This window comes from Macaca nemestrina, chromosome 2 (genome assembly GCF_043159975.1).
Source record: "Macaca nemestrina isolate mMacNem1 chromosome 2, mMacNem.hap1, whole genome shotgun sequence".
Taxonomy (NCBI): domain Eukaryota; kingdom Metazoa; phylum Chordata; class Mammalia; order Primates; family Cercopithecidae; genus Macaca; species Macaca nemestrina.
This window is the reverse complement of record NC_092126.1, coordinates 33,725,008-33,746,524: the sequence shown is the minus strand read 5'-3', so window position 1 is coordinate 33,746,524 and position 21,517 is coordinate 33,725,008. Positions and strand designations below refer to the sequence as shown.

The window sequence follows — 21,517 nt, the reverse complement described above, 5'->3', positions numbered from 1 at the left end:
TCTAGAAACGTATATAAGGAATCTGTACTTCATAGGAACTAGTCATAAGTCCTACAAACTTATGGTCTACCCAAGTCACTCCTTTAACACTGAGACCAAGGGAGAGTCTGATACCTTCCTCATGAGCTCAAAAAGTTAAGGGTGTATCTGCAAAACAAAAAGGGAAGTCATACCTATTCTGATGTGTTGAAGGAATAGCATTCATACCATTATAAAAATCTCTAAAAAGTATTCACCTTCTAGCCACCTCTCACATTAACCAATTCCCTATGTCTAGCATGTAAACCATAATTTAAAACCATATCTAGTCAAATTGCTTGGACAATGAGTAGTGCTATAATGTGCTTTGCTCACAAATGATTCAGTATCAACACTAAAAAAAAAAAAAAACAAAAAAAAAAACAAAAACGAGTTTAGTTTCCTGCCTCCATACATGTATTAAACATAACAATCACTGATGAGTTGATATCTTAGCTAAAACGTTCACATTTTGAGAACAAATTTATTTTGGACAGCCACAGAGATATAAAAGACGACAACAGAATTGTTACAATCTCAAGAAAAATCATTGAATAAGTTTTTTAAATTACATTCCTGGTTTCAGATTGGTTTATTTGGGAAATTTTTCTCATTTAAAAGTAATCCAAAAAAAACTTCCATTTATTAGAAGTTTCCAATTGCAGTCATTGGGTGGTAATTAGCTAAAGTTTTGTTAGGCTTCCTTTAATCATTCCTTTAACATGGATTGTTTATAATTAAGGTGAATCTGTGCTGCTTTTGAGGGATAACTATGAGCGACGCAATGTGATATCTAAATCTTACATAAATAGGCAGATATCGTATTATTATTACAGTCCTATGAGGTATTATACCCATTTTAAAGATGAGAAAACCAAAGCTCAGATTAGGAATGTGCAGAATCTAGACTTCACATTAAGAACAGGCCTGGCTTTACTCCTTCTTTACATCCAAAGCTGGTATTTTAACAATGACACCACACTGCTCTGTTTCTATTATAGCATTCTAGAACTTTGTGAGTAGCCACATTCACACTTTTTTCTGATTTTAGCAAATAATTCTAAAAGCAATTGTCTACAAGGTTGGCAGGTAGTGGAAAGGTGTGATGCAGCTGTATGCAAGAGACAGTGAGGAGAGGCAGGAATGTGGCTAACTGGAGAATACAGAATTTGTCTAAAGGAGTAGCTGCTACCTAGCTTTAGCAGCCCATTGTGGCTACACACGAACTGATGTTAGCAAGCGTTACCAAATCTTTTTTTTTTTTTTTTTCTTTCTAGAGAAGACAAAATGCTCAATTTATATGAGCTGCTCATTTAAAAATACTAACTACTGGCCAGGCACGGTGGCTCATGCCTGTAATCTCAGCACTTTGGGAGGCCAAGGTGAGAGGATCACCTGAGGTCAATAGTTCAAGACCAGCCTGGCCAACATGGTGAAACCCTGTCTCTACTAAAAATACAAAAATTAGCTGAGTGTGGTGGTGCACTCCTGTAATCCCAGCTACTTGGGTGGTTGAGGTGGGAGAATCACTTGAACCTGGGAGGTGGAGGTTGCAGTGAACCAAGATCATGCCACTGCACTCCAGCCTGGGCGACAGAGTGAGACTCTGTCTCAAAAAACAAAACAAAACAAAACAAAAAAACTGACTAATTTACTAAAAAGAAACACTACCCAGACCAAATAAAAGACATCTGAAAGCCACATGTGGCCAGTATGCAATATGTTTTATATTCTGATGATGAAAGATTCCTTTCCCAGAGATTCTGGACGAGACCTTCTGGTGCCAAATGATTTTTGTCCGTTATCCGCACTATTGGATTCATTCCACAAACACAGACTCTGTCTGCCATCTTCAGCTCTGGTCATACTTTTTTAAGACTGGTTCAGGTACAAGAAAAATCACTAACAAATCACTTACCAACCAACCAGCCCCAGCCCCCTTTCTTCTCTCTCGTTCTCTTTCTCTCTCTCTTCCCCCAACTACAAATACACTTTCTCCACTCACTCATTATCTCAAGTCTAAAGGTTTCAAGTTTGATCTTCATACATCTTATTTTACATCCTTTTAATCAACTTTTTAGTCCTCCTGTGAATTATCTTAAAATTTTTCATATTCCTCATTAGTTGAAGAAATTAAAATTGGATATGATCCTATAGTGTAGTTTTTAGAAGTATTGGGTCTGGTTTAGGTCTTACTCTCCATGTTTCCATAAAGGTTCTCTAATAATTGTCAGAAATTTATCATTCTATTCTAAATGGCTAGAAGAGCACCTCTAGGATTAAAGGAAAAAAATCCTTTTCAGTAGGAATCATAATGCATGTTCTAAGGACATCAGAAAAATGCCAGCTCTTTTATCATCCCTCATGTAGAAATTAACTAAAAACTATAAATTCTAGATAATTACAGCTTTTAAAAATTCTGGACAGAGACCATTTAAAAGGTTGAGTTTCAAAACAAAGTAGTAACATCACTAACATTTACCTTTACAATTCCTATAACCTATGAGGATGTAGAAAAGTGTTTATTTTAAATCCACTCTGAAATATCCAATAGGCAAAAGCTGGAAGAACTTAGAGTAGCCTTAAAACCTCAGAAGAAAACAATAAACTATGGGATGAAAATGTGGTCTTCTGGGGTTAAGGGCTGATATCTTGGATCATTCTCCCTTCTGCTTTCTGTTCCTCCTGCGTTTCTGATAGGCAAGTTTCTTACCCTAACTTCAGTTCCAACTTACTTTCCACTGCAGGAAATTAAAAAAACTTTACACCAAAAATGGAGGTTTATCTGCAAGGGAGGTACTATCTAAAGTTTTTAAGAGTTTTTCTCTATTATCAAAGTGTATAGGGTCCGATTATAATCAACAGAGACGAGGTGAGAAGGCGGTCATCAACATAAGCTAATTTTAAATGGGAGTGTCCATTTGGTTTAAGTATTTAATCTGACGGCTTTCTGATTACGGAATTTGAAAATCTCCGCCATAGAAAGCCCAAAGAAAATTAATACTGTACTTTCTTCGGTATACCCTATTCATCTCAAATGTTAATAACTGTTCATTTGTATTTTGTAATATTTCTAAAAATAGTCATGATGAACAATTCTTATTTTCTCATTCAAGAAGTTCCAATCAAATTAAGTGGAAGCAATATTGTCACTGAGACTGTGGCATGCCCAAACATCTTATTTTCATATAATCTTTCCCATTTCTAGCTCCCTTCTTGAGGTCATTTGGATATTATATTCACCTGCTGAAATGTCTTTAAACCTAATATGAAAGACTAATTAGGGAGCTTACCTATATTCATGAAATACTTGGTTTGGTATAAAGAGCAAAGTGGACATTGCTCCATGCTCTTTTTTTTTTTTTTTTTTTTTCCTACAGTCTTGCTCTGTTGCACAGGCTGGAGTGCAGTGGCATGATCTCGGCTCAATGCAACCTCTGCCTTCTGAGTTTAAGCAATTCTTGTGCCTCAGCCTCCCGAGTAGCTGAGATTACAGGCATGTACCACCCTGCCTGGCTAATTTTTGTATTTTTAGTAGAGACAGGGTTTTGCCATATTGGCCAGGTTGATCTTGAACTCCTGGCCTCAAGTGATTCGCCCGCCTTGGCCTCCCAAAGTGCTGGGATTACATGCATGAGCCACCATACCTGGCCTCCTTCATGTTCTTAATCAGCTAAGACCTGCAAACAAAAAGCAGCCTACTCAAGATTCATACAAAGTATTTTTACTTACAATTCCTCTCCTCGTTTGGCTTTCTTGTCTGAAACCAGATAGACAGTTCCAAAACTTCCACTGCCAAGTTTCTGTTGAAGCACATATCTTCTTGCAATCAAGGTCTTTGGATAAGTGGAAATGGCTGTTGATCCACTCACACACTTAGCTGCCTCTTGGAATTTCAGCATTGCTCCAAACAACAGAGAACTGGTTCATTCATTTATAGAAACTTAACATTCGAGTCTCCTAAGAAATGGTCAAATTCATCCAAACAGTGTTGGTCAATTCCTTAAAGATGAAAAATTCAAAGATCAGGTCTAAAGGATGCTAAACGATCTCTAACAAAAAGTATAAGTGCAGTGATTATCTGCACCTTGATCAGCAGACTGAATGACACCATATTGGTTAACGACTTGAAAGAAAAATGTTAAAAGGTACAAATACCACAAATTCCAGTAGAAGGCAATCCTTCACAGGAAGAGCCTCCCTTTGTACATTGAAATTTGGCAGAACTGAATTGGAGCCAACTTTCCACAAATATCTGGGATGGACATCTGTTTTACAATCAACAATCTCTTCATTTAAGATTTATACTCCCCACCTACTTATAAAAGACTCCAAATACAAGAACATTATCACTTCCTTAAATCTATATATCTGCATCAACCTTTTTGTAATGCCCTCTTCCCACCTTATGTTTACTTTGGTTTACAAAGAGAGAGTTAGGATTAAACAAGGAATTAGCAGGTGCTGTTTTCTTTAGATTTTTTTTTTTTCTGTAGATGTTAAACCACAGTTTTTGCATTTATTAGAACAGATGCAAAGAGAGATAAGGATTCAGAGAGAATTTTTTCCCATGCTCAGCAAATTCTAGTTTCTAAAGTTCCTATTGTACACATTTTGTATAATCTCTCTGGATTAAAAACAGGAAGAGTTAACAAATTCAATTCAAACCTAAAATTGCATTTAATGTCAGTGGAATATAAATGTTACACATGTATCTGTAATTCTTCAGGGAGCTATGAGATGTGACAGTTATGAAAGGCAAGACTGTTTAGGCTGGGCGCGGTGGCTCACGCCTGTAATCCCAGCATTTTGGGAGGCTGAGGCGGGCAGATCACGAGGTCAGGAGATCGAGACCATCCTGGCTAACACAGTGAAAGCCATCTCTACTAAAACTACAAAAAAATTAGCCGTGCGTGGTGGCAGGTCTATAGACCCAGCTACTCGGGAAGCTGAGGCAGGAGAATGGCGTAAACCCAGGAGGCAGAGCTTGCAGCGAGCCCAGATCTCTCCACTGCACTGCAGCCTGGGCGACCAAGCGAGATTCCATCTCAACAAAAAAAAAAAAAAAAAAAAGAAAGAAAGAAAGACAGAAAAAAAAGAAAGGCAGGACTGTTTCATATGAGTAGGTACAAAGTAAAATCATTTTTATTCCATCAGAATGTTAAATGTTTTGTTAGTTATCAAGAAAAGTGTGCTTTTGTTTTAAATCTATATAGAAATAACCTTTTAAATTGAAAACTGCTTATACCTTGAAGCTAGGTTTTCATATTCAACAATTCCAAAGCTATGAGACAAAAACGTAGTTTTTAAGGATGGTCAATGGGCCTTACGTGATGGTGTCCGTCAACCACAAAAACTACTAGGGCAATTAATCACAAAAATCTCAAAACAGAACGTAAGTAAATGCCCATTTACAACATTTTCCTTCTTAAAATGTATTAACCAGTTAAGTTGTACCTGATACCAATGAGATTAGTTGCCAGCTTTTTTTTTCCCTTCCAAAGACATGTTAGTAAAATCTGCTGAAAAAAACAACTAGAGAGCAGGCCTCTAAATGCACCTTTCATTTTTACTTCCCCTTCACTGTCATAAAAGTGATGCCGTTTGGCCATACTAAGTTGTTCAAATAAATATATGGACTTACAGCCTTTTCAACCGAAAAGGGTCCTTCAGGTCACTCAGTAATTCTCCTTAAAGATGAGATTAAGGTTCCCTTTAGGGAAGGACAGAATTACGGACGGACAGAATAGTTATGAGAAGTTCACTTCTAGCGGCTCCTATTTCTAAAGGACAGTCTAAACCCAGCAGTGCTTAAGCAGTCTGGTCCAGGCTGCAGAAGACTCTGGGACTAGGGTTCCCTCCCGCCCAACCTCACAGACTCAGCCCTGGCACCCCCATTCCAGTCCACTTTTAGGTCATCCATTCCATCAGTCTCCTCTGTGCAACCATAAACCTACCCAAGAATGTTTCGCATTGTCTAGATTCTAGAACTATCTGTTCACTTGACAACACCCTCCCCCTCGAGGTTTGTGCGTGAACTTGGGCACTGCGAACACATCTTCGTTATTTCTGCATCTCCAATCCCTGGCATAACCCCTGGCATATATTAGGTGTTTAATAAATCTTGTTAGGGCAAATAAGTGTCCAGCAGATCAACTCCCGCCCAAAGGAGGGAGAAAAAGTTGGTTAAGAAAGCTAGATGGGAACTTGGAGAAAGTTACCACTTGTGCAAACTACCCCTTCTCGGTGAAACAGATTTGACTGGGGGCAAAAGACAACGGAAGGAGGAATATTTATCACAAGTCAAAAATCAGTAGTTACCTTCCCAGGTAATAAGAGGAAGCCAATTTGTCACCAGGTTCTGCTATAGTAGAAATCTACCTTTAAAGTAAACCTTAACCTTAAGGTAAAACGAACAATTCCGTGCTTCTTCACTTTTTTAAACATTTACATTTTGGCAAAGCAGGTTAACGTTTATTGAGGGGCACTGAGAATGGAGTAAATCCGGAGATAAGACGTCCAGGAAAGCTAGGAGACCGCAGCCATGGAGTCCTAGAGATTCGGAACCCAGCCCGGACAGCTTGAAACCATTACCTTCCCCCTTGCAGGGCAGCCTGGCGAGCCCCGAGGAACACAGTTCGCTTTACCTTTCCCTGTTGTGGTCGGAGCGGCCCCCGGGGCTTGCCCAAGTCTTGCCAGTAATCGAGCAGGCCTCAAACTAGGGGCAACCGCACTCACCGACCGCCAGAGACGGCGGGCCACGGGTGTTTGGAACCGTCGCCAGGGAGACGGCGCGGGGCATACTGGGAAGTCGGGATGAGGTTGCAGCAAGGCGGAAGTGTCCGCCGACCCAAGTAGGCGGAGAAAGGCGAGGAGGACCGGCGGGCCAAGCTTTCCTAGCCTGACGGTAGCCACTTCGGAACGTACGTCCCAGCCCTCTTTAGCTACTTAGCGCCTCCGGGCCCGGGAGCACCTGCGCCTTGGCGCAGTCTGGCGCCACCGGCATCCCGGAAGTGTACTTCCCAGAGACGTCACACGGGATACTTCCGGTTCCCGCTCTTGGGGTTGAACTCTCACGTGCAGGAGCCAGTCCTCGCTGGGCTCTAGCAGGCTTCTGAAGGAGGAGCTACTCCTTTGGGAGGAAAGAGCAGGTGGGCTCTGCTGCAGGTCCGGGCGGCGGGTTGTGAGGGCCGAGGTGGCACGGTGTGTGAAGGCCTGTGTTTGAAGACTTAGGTCAAACCTTTTGCCCGCCTTTTCCCTGTGCAGCTATGTGCAACTGTCTATGCAAGGCCCTGTAATTTGCATAGGACGAGTTGACAGGGTCTCTGCTTGTCGACGCTTTACAAGACTGCCTTGCAAAGAAATAAGTACTATACAGGATAGGGTTCTGAGATACTGACAGGGCTGGGACTAGCGTGAGGTAAGTGTAAAATGTAAATGGATCTCAATAAAATTCAGTAATCAAGATAAGTTTTAATGCAATATCTCTAAAAATCGAAATTATTGCAAAAAAAATCCATGAGTGACAAAATGTCACGATTTTAATGTAACAGTACCGTGCTGCACCATATTGAAGCCTGAGGCGCCAAAAGAAAAACCATCAATTCTGATCCTGCGAGTTAAGTTAGCCAGATGAGGAAGAGTAACTGGGCCAGATACGCAAAATAAGATGATGAAGGCCTGGCGCGGTGGCTCACGCCTGTAATCCCAGCACTTTGGGAGGCCGAGGCAGGCGGATCACCAGGTCAGGAGATCGAGACCATCCTGGCTAACACGGTGAAACCCTGTCTCTACTAAAAACACACACACAAAAATTAGCCGGGCGAGGTGGCGGGCGCCTGTAGTCCCAGCTACTCGGGAGGCTGAGGCAGGAGAATGGCGTGAACCCAGGAGGCGGAGCTTGCGGTGAGCCGTGATCGTGCCACTGCACTCCAACCTGGGCGACAGAGCGAGACTCCATCTCAAAAACAAAACAAAAAAAGACGATGAAAAGAGCTCGTGGTTAGGGGTGTAACTGGATAGAGGGGTTCCTAGAGGCATGAAGCAGTTTTCCTTATACCAAAAACTATGCCAATTAAGAAGGGCCCGCAAGCCTAAAGTCTGAAAGAAGTTCCGTGACTATCAATACAAAAGAAAAACTTGATCACTATCATAGGTCCTACACAACTCACTTTACTGAAGCCCAAATGCTTTGTGATTATGAGATGAATAATGATACCATTTTTTAAGCTTAGGACTTTTTACTTTGACCCCACAAAACAAATACTCTGTGCTGTAAGATGTTGACTATTACCACTTCAGAATCAAAGTTCAGAGAACTTCTATACTTGTGTGTCAGTAATGGACTTTAATGGTTTTTCTTTAGAATTAGCAGCAGCCTCTGTCACCATCCAAAGATCACAACCCATGAAACCATTGAGTTTGTGCTTTGTATCAGAAAGCAGAGGAGAATGAAAAAGCAAACCGCTAACATTGCTTGAGGATCTAGGTAAGAATTTATGGATGTTGATATCTATGTTCTATCTAAAGAACACTTCATAACATTTGCTGTTGATTTAGTGGTGCTGGAAGCAATGACTTGGTGCCCTACAACCAGCATCAATTGAAAATGCTTTCTGTTGTTTTAAACAGGCGATTAATTCTTTAGACTGTCGTCATGGGTATCCGAGGACTAATGAGTTTTGTGGAAGATCACAGTAATGAGTTCTTCACTGATTTGAAGTTGCGGGACACAAAAATTGTCATTGATGGCTATGCTCTTTTCCACCGTCTTTCCTTCAATTCAAACTTGGAGCTCCGGTATGGTGGGGACTATGATTCTTTTGCAGATATTGTACAAAACTTCTTTGAATCACTGTTTGCTTGTAATATATGCCCATATGTTGTATTAGATGGAGGATGTGACATTTCGGATAAAAAGCTTACAACTTTAAAGGACAGAGCTAGAGAGAAGATCCAGATGGCCCATTCCCTTTCTGTTGGTGGGAGTGGGTATGTATGTCCCTTACTCATCCGGGAAGTATTCATACAAGTTTTGATCAAGCTGCAGGTATGTTTTGTCCAGTGCTTTTCAGAAGCAGATCGGGACATTATGACACTTGCTAATCATTGGAATTGCCCTGTGTTATCGTCAGATAGTGACTTTTGCATTTTTGACCTGAAAACTGGGTTTTGCCCATTGAATAGCTTTCAGTGGAGAAATATTAACACTATTAAGGGCACACAAAACTATATCCCTGCCAAATGCTTTTCCCTTGATGCATTCTGCCATCACTTTAGCAATATGAATAAAGCTCTACTACCTCTCTTTGCCGTGCTATGTGGAAATGACCATATTAATCTACCTATCATGGAGACATTCTTAAGTAAAGCACGTCTTCCTCTTGGAGCTACCAGTTCTAAAGGGAGGAGACACCACCGAATCCTGGGACTTCTGAATTGGTTGTCTCATTTTGCCAACCCTACTGAAGCACTAGATAATGTTCTGAAATACCTCCCAAAAAAGGATCGAGAAAATGTTAAGGAACTTCTGTGCGGTTCCATGGAAGAATACCAACAGTCCCGGGTGAAGCTGCAGGACTTCTTCCAGTGTGGTACTTATGCCTGTCCAGATGCCTTGAATCTTGGTTTACCAGAATGGGTATTAGTGGCTTTAGCTAAAGGCCAGCTATCACCTTTCATCAGTGATGCTTTGGTCCTAAGACGGACCATTCTTCACACACAGGTGGAGAACATGCAGCAACCAAATGCCCACAGAATATCTCAGCCCATCAGGCAAATCATCTATGGGCTTCTTTTAAATGCCTCACCACATCTGGACAAGACATCCAGGAATGCATTGCCTCCTCAGCCTCTAGCTTTCAGTGAAATGGAAAGGATTAATAAGAATATCAAAACCTCAATCATTGATGCAGTAGAACTGGCCAAGGATCATTCTGACTTAAGCAAATTGACTGAGGTAAGTATTTGTAATACTAATGAAATTTTGGTAAAGTACAGGTTACAAAGTGCTGTCTTGTATATTAGCTCGCTCACTATAACAAACTGATGAGGTTGAGTGCTATCTTGCCCTCATTTCATAGCTAAGAAATCTAGAAATTGAGTGAACTAGGTAATGTCTTAGCCAGAGAGTGACAGTGCTAGGACTCAAACCCAGCTCTTTTAGCTCTAAATCTACCATTTCCACTGTACTTCAGTAGTCTGTGCTATCTTCACAGTTATTACTACTATATTGTTATTACTACTAGGTTAATACTAGCTATCAATAGAATGGGATTATGTGGCTAAAAAGGAAAAAAATTCACAACTGAAAGAAAAAGTATAGACAGTAATGATAGGCATAATATCTCAGACTACATCAGATTTCAAATAAGGTTAGTGCTGATACTAAGGTCTAATTTTTTAACTTTTATTAATGAAGACCTTTTTTAAAATAGGTTTTTGTGGCCGGGCGTGATGGCTCACGCCTGTAATCCCAGTACTTTGGGAGGCCGAGGCAGACGAATCACGAGGTCAGGAGATCGAGACCATCCTGGCTAACAAGGTGAAACCCCGTCTCTACTAAAAGTACAAAAATTAGCCAGGCATGGTGGCAGGCGCCTGTAGTCCCAGCTGCTCGGGAGGCTGAGGCAGGAAAGTGGTGTGAACCTGGGAGGCAGAGCTTGCAGTGACCACAGATTGCGCCACTGCACTCGACTCCGTCTTAAAACAAAACAAAAAAAATAGGTTTTTGTGTCATTATGGTTATTTGCCTAGTTTGATACAGAAAACATGACTCAGCCTAACTCAGTGTTGCTTAAACCTGAGTAACAGACCACCTTTTCAAGGAGAAAAAAATTCTCATGGATCGCGGTGTTGTCTTTTTATATTACATATTTAAAATTACAAATAGATATGAAACGATGCTCATAAAAGAACTAGATTCAGAAATTAAATACAGATAACTTAAAACAAAAAAAAATTGCAGTGCCCATTAGGGGATTTTCTTAGATCCAATGAAATATTCAGTCTCATAAGACTCATAGACCACACGTGGCACCAGTCTACTCAAGGATGTAGGACAGCAACCACAGCTTCCCAGTGGGTTTGAGTCACGTTTTCCTTTTCTGTCAGAGTTCTCCCAGCACTGTTATCGGTCTACATCAAAGGTTTACCAACATTGGTGATTTTGTCCCCCAGAGGACATTTGGCAATGCCTGGAGACGTTTTTGTTGTCCCTACCTAGGGAGTAGAAGGGGTAGTGGTTGCTACCGGTATCTAGTGGGGAGAGGCCAAAGATGCTGCTAAGTTATACAATCTGTACTTACAGTGCACAGGAAAGTGCCCCATAACAAAGAATCTCTAGCCCAAAACACCAGTAGTGCCATTCCCTGGGCTACACAGCTGACCAAGAACTAGCCTCTTAGCCTCCTCATCAGTCACATCTCAGACAGGAGGAGATGAATGTCATAGTGTATGAGTGCAAGAGCCTTCTTGGCATGGGGCAGTGAGTCTAAGAGCCTTCTTGGCATTGGCGAGTGACTGTTAAACCCCCAGGGTTTCTTTGGTGGCGGAGTGAAGAAAATGTTTTGGAATTAGTGATGGCTGTACAAGTTTATAAATATACTAAACCAAGGCAAGGTGGCTCATATCTGTAAGCCCAGCACTTTGGGAGGCCAAAGTGGGAGGATCACTTGAGGCCAGTAGTTCAAGACCAGCGCCTGGGCAACACAAGAAGACTCTGTCTCTACAAAAAAAAAAAACTAAAAATTAGCCAGGCATGGTGGTACAGCTACTCAAGAAGCTCAGGTTGGAGGATTGTTGAGCCCAGGAGGTCAAGCCTGCAGTGAGCTGTGATTGTGCTCCCTGTTGAGCAAAACCCTGTCTCTAAAAATATATATACACTAAACCCACTGAATTGTATACTTTAAAAGGATGATTTTTATTACATATGAATTATATCTCAGTTAAATAAAGGAGAAAAAAAAGGTTTCACTGGCTTAAAAGCCCCATTCCCTATAGGATCCAGTCTTTCTTATAATTCATGCCATAAACATAGCTAGCTAGGTCCCTGAGAGGGATATCCTACTTAAGACACCGCACTCAGGGAAACCCCAAGATATGGTGTCCCCACTAGGTATTTATAGTTCATTTATATATAGTTTAAGCTTAGATGCAATTTTATAAGTCATCTTTATAATGCTTGGTAACACAACTGACAACCTACCTTTAGCACATTTCCAGGGGTACAAAACTAGAAAGTGGAGCATAAGTCAAATTCTCAAACAAGGGATTTATTAACACTTTACCCACACCAATAAAATTCAAACTGTAGCTACATTCTTAATGTTTTGCTAAAATTACATTTCTGCTCAAACATAAATGGTGCTGTTGAAGGAGAGTTTTTTAAAAAAAAATTTAATGGCTTTACTGAGAAGTAATGTACAGTGAAGTGCACATATTTAAAGTGTGTACTTTAATGAGTTTTGACATGTCTACATCTGTGAAGTCATCCTGCAATTAAAATAAGGTATCCATAACCCCTAAAGTTTCATCTTGTTCCTTTGCAATTCATGCTTCCTTGAGTATAAACATACTAAAGTGCACAAATAATTTGTACAGCATGATAAATTTTTGCAAGGTCTATACATCCATGGAAAGAATCATTATCGCCACCCCAGAAGCTTCTCCTAGTTTCTGGTTCCAGTTACTCGCTCTGCAACTCCCTATAATCACTCTCCTGACTGTTTAACACCACAGAATAGTTTTAACTGAATTTTTTTACTTTAGAAATGAACTCTTTCGGCCGGGCGCGGTGGCTCAAGCCTGTAATCCCAGCACTTTGGGAGGCCGAGACGGGCGGATCACGAGGTCAGGAGATCAAGACCATCCTGGCTAACACGGTGAAACCCCGTCTCTACTAAAAAGTACAAAAAACTAGCCGGGCGAGGTGGCGGGCGCCTGTAGTCCCAGCTACTCAGGAGGCTGAGCCAGGAGAATGGCGTAAACCCGGGGAGGTGGAGCTTGCAGTGAGCAGAGATCCGGCCACCGCACTCCAGCCTGGGTGACAGAGCGAGACTCCGTCTCAAAAATAAATAAATAAATAAATAAATAAATAAATAAAAAGAAATGAACTCTTTCATCTGGATTTTATTCCACATGAGATTCATTTGCATTGCTGTGAGTAGGTGATCATTCATTTCTCGTTGCTGTAACATTATTCTATTTTGGTATATTACTATTATACACTTACGAGCATTTTTTTTCATTATACAGCTTATGAGCATTCGGATTCTTTCCAATTTTCCATTTCCATGTGTTCATCAGCCATTTGATATTCTGTTATATGAAGTTTCTGTACAGTTTTTTGCTCATTTTTGTTACCATATACGGTACCTTTGTCAAATAACATATTGTGAATAGTCTCTCCCATTGTTTACTCACTCTTTAGTATGTTTTGATGAACAGAAGTTCTTAATATACTCTAATTTAAATTTTTATTATTTGTGGTTACCACTTTTGTGAACTGCTTAAGAAATTGCCTACTCCAGGGTCATGAAAATTTTTTGCTGTTCACGTTTAGCATTTAGATCTATAACTTAGCTAGAATTGGTTTTTTGTGGGTGCGTATGGTGTGAAATAGGGATCAGGACACCTTTTTCCCCCACATGGAAATCCAACTGAATCCATGAGTATAGCAGGCTGCTTATATTCCTTGCTAAGTAGAGATGACTTAGTGTTCTCATCATTTACCTGGATTCAAAATAGAGTGAAATTTTAGTTCACTCTCTGTGCTGTGCTATCACCCAGCTTTCTCTTGGCATAAATTAATCAATTCTGAATTTAGCTCAATGCTTAATTGTTCTAATTAGCCCATGAAAATTATAAATGTACCAGGTGCTAATGTGATTCCAAACACAAATGCAGGAACAAGTATAGAAACCTTGTGATAGTACCTATTCATTTTGTTTTTTACATCTTGTTGTAATACATTATCTGCTTTGACCAGCTGTTGTTAATAGAAACTGTACAGTCTCTCATTTAATTCCCACAATAACCACATGGGATAGGTTTTCATTTTGGTTATGTTAGTTGCAATGGACAGAGCACCATTCAAGTTAACCAATGGGAGGTTAATCATAAGGAGACACAGAAGTGGATCATTCTTAAGGAGTAAGGCAGCCAAGACCAGTAGACCAGTCTCTCCGGGCCTCTCTGCCTCTCGGGACAGCTGCTTCTGCAGGCTTCTACTTTCGCTCCCCCTGGGGAAGAGGGAAAGTAGTGGTCACATGGGATAGAACCTAACTTTAAGGGCTGTGAGTTGAGTACTTCCCCTTTTGGAAGGGACTGAGGACTGGTGAGTTTGATGAAACATCTTATATAAGTCATTATAATGACCATTTTACAGATAAGTCAGACAGACTGGAGAAAAGGTCTGAAACCTTTCGAACAAGGCCATAGGGTTAGTGCAGGGCACAACATCTCTGAAGTCACAGCCAGACTGCTTTGTTTATGAAAAGTTGTAACTTGGCTCTATAATTCAGTAATTTAAATATTATATATCAGAAAAGAATTGGTGTATTTTCTCAGCTCTACTTAGTGCATTTTAAAAACCAGTTTAAGAGTTTAGTTTCCACTTTACTTTAAGTAGTTAAAACTACTTCCAGTAGGGGTGACTGGTTATACTATAAAGCTCTTTGCATATTTCTCATTTTAAAATTTTTATCACAATATTATTAAAAGCAATATTTAGAAATAATCGTACTAAAGTTTTCATGCATTAATGACAAAACTATTTTGTCATTTATGATGTGTTTTGTTTCAGGTGAACATCTCTAGTCTCAGCTGTCAACCACTCTTTCTACTAACTAGATGTTACGTGCTAAGAAATCTATCACCATCTCGACTTTCCAGAAAGCAGAAAATCTTTTTCTGGTTGTGTGCGGACACTGGGGATACAACTTTTTTTTTCTTAAAGTTTGATTTTAAAGTCCCCCAGAAGATGCCCTTTTAATATTCCTATGAGTGCATGACCTGTAAGGTCCCTTCTGGTTCTTACAAGTCTTGGTAATTCATTGAGGTAAAATTATTTCAACAAGAACCTCAGTGCTCTTACAGCTGTTTACTTCTGAGCTTTTACTTGAAGTACATTTTAAACCATGAAGTAAAAGTGAGTGTGGTGTGTTACTGCAAGCACAATGCAAGTAGTCCTTAAAATATTCCTGTCTCCCTTGAATATACCTCTAATCTAAAAGCAGCCCCCTGGGACAATCCCTGTGTGTCTTTTATGCAAAGACAATAAAGCATTCAACAGGGAAGGGACATGAGACAGGACCCAAACAAATAGAAAGAGTATATGCCACAAAGGGTTCCTATAAGCAACGTTTGTCTTCTGGAGGCAATTAGTAATGGCATCATGTTGAAGGCAAATGCCTGTTGCACAGGCAACAGGTGGGGTTGAGTATAGAGCTTTGTTTCTCAAAGTAGAATAGTTGGGCTGCTAGTTAAAATGTATATTCCTGGGCTCTCTCTCATGTTAGTCCATCAAAATTTATGGAGTAGGGCCTGAGGATTGAATTTTTAACAAGCTTCCCATGTGACATGTGCACTGAAGATGCTCACCAGCGTATACAAAGAGGATGGAATGACATAAGTAAAGGTTGTGTAGGAGTATGCAGTACACCCATTCAACCAACCATATTTATAAAGCATCTCATTCATGTTCTAAATGCTGTGAGTGTGGCTGATTTTTTTTCCCACAAGAAGTTTAACAGCTGACAGAAGTTTCATTAGCATTAAATCTCTTCATGCTATGGTGGAAAAAAAAATAACAGACATTTCCCAAAGTAACTTGCAGGATGCTTGGTGTGTATTTTCAGCTCTCCTTGAGGCGGCGGCAGATGCTTCTGTTAGAAACCCTGAAGGTGAAACAGACCATCCTGGAGCCAATCCCTGCTTCACTGAAGTTGCCCGTTGCTGTCAGTTGCTACTGGTTGCAGCACACTGAGACCAAAACAAAGCTACATCATCTACAATCCTTACTGCTCGCAATGCTAGTGGGACCCTTGACTGCCATAATCAACAGCCCTGGTAGGTAACTGGAAATTACAGGAGTATATTGTTGCATGTTGCTTGCAAACTGTTTGCTCAAGAGTTTACACAAACAAAAAAGTATTTACTCCCATTAATTATATCAGAACTTAGATGTGGAGTCACCAAAATATCATTCATTCATTGGTAAATATTTTTTAACACTTCATGTGCTAGGTTCAGTGCTGGAGGGCTTGAATCTTAAGTATACAGCAGTGAGATGTGTTGGGATACTGCCAACTCCCATCTCTGGTGGCACCTACTGCTTTAACTTGTGAAGTATGACAGTGTATTTTGCCAGCTGCATTTGTATTCCATGTTCCCTATCCAGTTATTCGCACAGCAGCAATGTCATCACAAGAAACTTGCCCAGAAGTGAAACTTCTAAATACCTACAGCCACTGCATTCTTGCTTATACGTCTTTTTATTCCTTTTTCTCTGCTGTCAGTTTCAATTAGTATGTAAGTAGTGATGACATAGTAATTTGTCTTTTTTTTTTTTTTGAGATGGAGTCTCACTCTGTTGCCTAGGCTGGAGTGCAGTGGCACAATCCTGGCTCACTGCAACCTCTGCCGCCTGGGTTCAAGCGATTCTCCTGCCTCAGCCTCCCGAGTAGCTGGAATTACAGGAGCCTGCCACCACACCCAACTAATTTTTGTATTTTTAGTAGTGACAGGGTTTCACCATCTTGGTCAGGCTGGTCTTGAACTCCTGATCTTGTGATACATCTGCCTGAGCCTCCCAAAGTGCTGGGATTACAGGCATGAGCCACCGCGCCCAGCCAGTAGTATCTCTTAAATACACCGAAGCAAGTTTATCTGCGTATAATACAAGGTGAAGTAAATGCTGAAACATTGGGACACTTTAATACTCTAGTGGAATATCCTCTTTAAAGATTATGAATGCTCTACCACTGTATAAATATGTATAATAATTATACTCTAGAATAGTACTATCTAATATGGTGGCTACTAGCCAGACGTGGCCAAAGTTAAATTCTATTTAAATTAAAAATTGAGGTTTTCAGTCACACTAGCCACACTTCAAGTGTCAGGTAGTCACATATGGCCATAGACTAGCTTACTGTATTGGACAGCACTGCAGAAAGTTCTATTAGATAGTGCTACTCCAGTTTACTATTTTATAAGTTAGATGAAAGAATGGAACAGCATGGACTCCTGTTTCCCAAGTATTAAGGCTCAAGCTTGCCAGCTGTCAGAGGGACTATTGTTATACGACAGCCAACTTAAAACAAATCAGTGAAGGCCCACTGCTGCTTTATGAACACAGATTTAGGGTATTTCCTCTGACTGAATAATAAATACACTGTAAGAAAGCTCTCAGAGCACAAGCCTATTAAGTTTTTACCTGAGTCCAACAGAAGGGGCATGTCAAGGGTCTGTTTCTTTTCTTTTAGGAAACGTGGACCCTTTCCCCAGGCAGGCTCAGTGCCTTGCTGCTCGCTAGTTGGTAAAAGGTGGGCCTCCTTTTTATTATTTTCAAATTGGTCCAGATGTTAATTTTGTGTACCCCTGCCCAAACAAATCTGTAGAAACTTACAGCTAAACACATGCAACATTCCTTATTTCCTAGGATTGTTGCTTCTTGCCCCTTATCCTACTATGAAAAGAAGCTGATTATTTGCCAAATTATCCAAGTCATACTTTAGCTTCCTCCCATAAAACACAGAGGTCAAAATGTGTTTTGAACACACAGGTTGTTTCTTTAACACAAATGTACCACAGCATGGGAGTTTCGGTGAAAGAGAACAGTAAAGAGAATAATATTTAATAGTCATTTGTATTTTTCATAGACACAGATTTAGGGTTTAGAGAATTCAAATGCAGACATGTTTATAGTCAGGTAGTAGACCAGTGGAAGAGATCTTATTTCAGGGAAAAAGTAAATTCTGATGGGTTGAATAAAGTTAGGTCATCATTAAAAAAACAGTTCAATATCACTATTTCAATTTATACAGCAAGGCATTTATGAAGCCAGAAGAGAAAAACATCTTAGTTTTTTTCAATGCATTGTTTTCTGTATGGAATTTGTAGTATATGTGGGGAAATGAAAAGCTGTTACAGTGCTTTTGAAATACTGCCCTTGGATTGTTTCTTTATTTAGGTAAGGAAGAGCTGCAGGAAGATGGTGCTAAGATGTTGTATGCAGAGTTCCAAAGAGTGAAGGTGCAGACACGGCTGGGCACAAGACTGGACTTAGACACAGCTCACATCTTCTGTCAGTGGCAGTCCTGTCTCCAGATGGGGATGTATCTCAACCAGCTGTTGTCCACTCCTCTCCCAGAGCCAGACCTAACTCGGTAAGCACCATGGGAAACTTTAGTTCAGATGGAAGCACACAAAAGTAAATACAGTACTTTCACTTATATTTAAAGCAACAAAGTTACTTAAAAAAAAAAAACAAAAACAAAAAAAAAACAAACCTAATCTTAGTGTAATTGATTTTGAGTCACTGTTACAGCTGAAGAGCTGGAAACAGGAAAAATATTAAATTTACATATTCTCAAAGAATGTTTCCATGATTCAATTCAATTTTAAAACATCAGTTCCTTTAAGTAAAACATTAATATGTGGGAGAGGGGAAGTAACTGTTGGTAGGATATAACTCTCTCCTTTCCTCTTGGTCTTTAAATGTCACTTTGTAGAGCCTTTTTCTGATAACCCACCCTAGTGAGACATACTGTCTACCCTCATTCACTCTAGTCCTGTTACTCTGTATTTTTTTTAACTGCATTCCTTACCACCTGGCATATAGCTTACTCATTCATTCAAATATTAAATGCCTACCCTGTGCTAGGGTGTAGGGACAAAAACAGAATCTCTGCTCTAATGGAGTTTTCATTCTAAGTGAGATGATGAGTAGATGCCCAAGTGAACTTAACATAGGATGTTTGCTTTACCAGGCAAGAAAGACAATAAGGGAGTTGAGCCTATGTGCCACAGAGTAATTATAATGTTTGTCTGTGGAGTTTAAGCTGGGTATCATAAAAAGAAATGACAGCAGCAGTAGGGTGTGGAGCAGTGAAAACAGTGATAGGATCAGTGGATTGGACATCTTGGTAATTGACCATCCAGGAGGTACTTGAGGGAGAGATGAAGATAAAAAGGAGATAGATTATGTTTTGTTTGTCTCTCCACTCAGATGTAAACTCTATGGGTAGAGGGGCTCGTCTATTTAATTTGCTGTTGCAGCCCCAGTGCCTTCAATACTTTGAATGAGGATATATGGAGGCATACAAAATATGGTGGGACTTTATATATTTCAAGGTAAAAAGCCTCCTGGCAGTAAACAGTGTTGTTAATGTATCTCTGGGCCTTATATCTGAGCTAACACAAATAAGACTAATTGGCCTTTGACCCATGGATTCTTTATTTCTTTTGTTTAATAATTTAAGGTCATTCTTGACTGGATCCTCTTTAGTTACCACAAATCCTTTTAAAACAAAACAGGAAACACAAAACCAAACAGTTCTCTTAATCATGATTTAAAGAGCAGGACTGTTCTTGAATCTCAGCATAACCAAGGCTTTTTACACAGAGATTTTACACTGATTAAATGATGGTTCTACATGGATTGCTAAGGTACCAGTTCATCAGCTTTGTCCATAACTAATAAACTTGTGGATTCCAATTAATCTCATCTTCTATTTGTGAAGGTTTTAGTCCCAGTGAATGACCTTGCAGATGATGCCAATAAATTTTCTCATATTCTAACAAACCACCTATTTGGTTTATCAGGGTCATTTTAAATTGCTTTTCTTTAAAATTAAAGTGTTAAAGACACCTCCTCAGCCTTGGGACTAACTGCAGAACGAACTAAGCATGCATCATGTAATTTGTTGATGAAAAGTTTTTAAGTATCACCAGCAAAGAATCTTTGTCATACCAGCTCAGTTCCTTCCTTCAAAGAACAGATTATTCTTAAGTAATTTCAATAATATTATAGAGCAATAAGAGCTCTCATTATTTAGATGCATTTGTTGAAGCTATGTCAATGATGGTTATCCTGTTGCACTGAATTAGTTCTTTAACAACATACTTTTTTCTCCCTTTGAACAGACTGTACAGTGGAAGCCTGGTGCACGGGCTATGCCAACAACTGCTAGCATCGACCTCTGTAGAAAGTCTCCTGAGCATGTGTCCTGAGGCTAAGCAACTTTATGAACATCTATTCAATGCCACAAGGTCATATGCCCCCACTGAAATATTCCTACCAAAAGGTAAATCAAATTCGAAAAAAAAAAGGCAGAAGAAACAGAATACCAGCTGTTCTAAGAACAGAGGGAGAACCACTGCACACACCAAGTGTTGGTACAAGGGAAACAACCGGTTTGGGTTGTTAATGGTTGAAAACTTAGAGGAACATAGTGAGGCCTCCGACCTTGAATAAAACTCAGTTTGCATCAAACTAGATGTATTTAATATAATCCTTACTTAAAATTATTCTGTTACCTCCCTTGAAACAATTAACTTTTTCTTTAGGACTAACCTGTTAGGGGATAAACATCACAGCAATCTGAATTCCAAGTTATTTTGTATTTTGCTTTTAATAAATACAACCTGATTTAAGAAACTTTTGTATTTCTAAATATATTTGAAACCATGTTTATACTTCTCATGTTCCATTTCAGCAAGTTAACGGTAATATATGCTATACGCTTTAAATTGCAGCAATTTAGCCAGCTACATTCTCAGAAAGAGTAGAAGTCCCACTCAATTATTGCCTTTAAGTAGCAGCTGGTTATCATTTCAAAAATTTTTAAAAACAGCTTCCTCTCTGTACTTTAGTATGAAGTCTGGGCAATGAAAGGTAGAGAAGTGAGGATGCCAGACAGAAAACTGTCTCTACTAAAAGTAAGTACTTAAGTCAATGAGACCATGACAGGATTGAAGAGCACTTTAGGTACACTCCAGGTTTTAAAGCAGAAGTTGAAACTAATGGCCCCAGCCAAATAAGAAACAGCATCCTGAGCTGTTAGACCTAGAGGAGGAGGAAACAGTGAGAAGTGAAAATATCAGAGATATATGCAGCAACACCAGACTCTATGCCCTCTTTATACTATAGATTTTGACCCATTAATGAGATGTGAAAGTAATGAGTCACACCCATTATTTTTTAATGAAAAAATTCGAATGGAAAATATCAGATATACATATCATGTATCAGGTCATTGTGTAAAATGTATTCCTTACTGTGGACTGTAGTGAAAAAGTTTAAAAGGTACTGCTCTGGAAAATACTGCCAAATAGAGGCTGCTAAAATTAGAAATACCTGAAGAGTTATGAAGGTGCAAGCCAGTTCCAAATAAGAACTTGAAAATAAAGAGAACCAAGTAGAATAAATGCATTGGGCAAGATCCGAAAATATATTCAACCTTCATTTTACTTGTATTCATACAAATTGTGTTCT

General features: G+C 39.7%; 3 protein-coding genes across 37 annotated transcripts in view; 1 reads left to right on the top strand and 2 right to left on the bottom strand.

Annotated features, from left to right (window-relative positions):
* LOC105490389 (NIMA related kinase 11) overlaps positions 1-6,855 on the bottom strand; it is a 310,323-nt gene extending 303,468 nt beyond the window's left edge. For 26 of the 29 annotated variants that reach the window (XR_011619681.1, XR_011619682.1, XM_011755916.3 and 23 more), the window contains exons 1-2: positions 6,666-6,855; positions 3,751-4,020 (exon numbers count right to left, since the gene is read on the bottom strand). Coding sequence is in view for 26 of the 29 variants with exons in the window: in XM_011755916.3 (XP_011754218.2) it covers positions 3,751-3,920 (170 nt within the window). In the remaining 3 variants the exon portion in view is untranslated. The other 3 variants (XM_011755914.3, XM_011755915.3, XM_071090904.1) reach the window with 3 other exon arrangements.
* A 44-nt stretch (positions 6,856-6,899) lies between these two features.
* Positions 6,900-16,090, top strand: LOC105490386 (asteroid homolog 1). The gene is made up of 5 exons (XM_011755911.3): positions 6,900-7,169; positions 8,384-8,506; positions 8,650-9,766; positions 9,869-9,917; positions 16,029-16,090. The coding sequence occupies exons 3-5, from the start codon at positions 8,675-8,677 to the stop codon at positions 16,088-16,090; spliced, it is 1,203 nt and encodes a 400-aa protein (XP_011754213.1). The 5' UTR covers positions 6,900-7,169; positions 8,384-8,506; positions 8,650-8,674.
* A 1,750-nt stretch (positions 16,091-17,840) lies between these two features.
* Positions 17,841-21,517, bottom strand: part of LOC105490383 (ATPase secretory pathway Ca2+ transporting 1) — a 158,670-nt gene continuing 154,993 nt past the window's right edge. For all 7 annotated transcript variants that reach the window (XM_011755905.2, XM_011755906.2, XM_071090895.1 and 4 more), the window contains one exon: positions 17,841-18,399. In XM_011755905.2, coding sequence (XP_011754207.1) covers positions 18,304-18,399 — 96 coding nt within the window. In that variant the 3' untranslated portion in view covers positions 17,841-18,303. The remainder of the gene's footprint in view (positions 18,400-21,517) is intronic.

Bases quoted from the DNA above. Each gene is read 5' to 3' on its own strand.
- LOC105490386 (XM_011755911.3), top strand. From the start codon at position 8,675: ATGGGTATCCGAGGACTAATGAGTTTTGTGGAAGATCACAGTAATGAG. The intron at 9,767-9,868 runs GCCCACAGAATA...TTGCCTCCTCAG, and splicing joins AGAACATGCAGCAACCAAAT to CCTCTAGCTTTCAGTGAAAT. The intron at 9,918-16,028 runs CAATCATTGATG...CTACATCATCTA, and splicing joins TAATAAGAATATCAAAACCT to CAATCCTTACTGCTCGCAAT.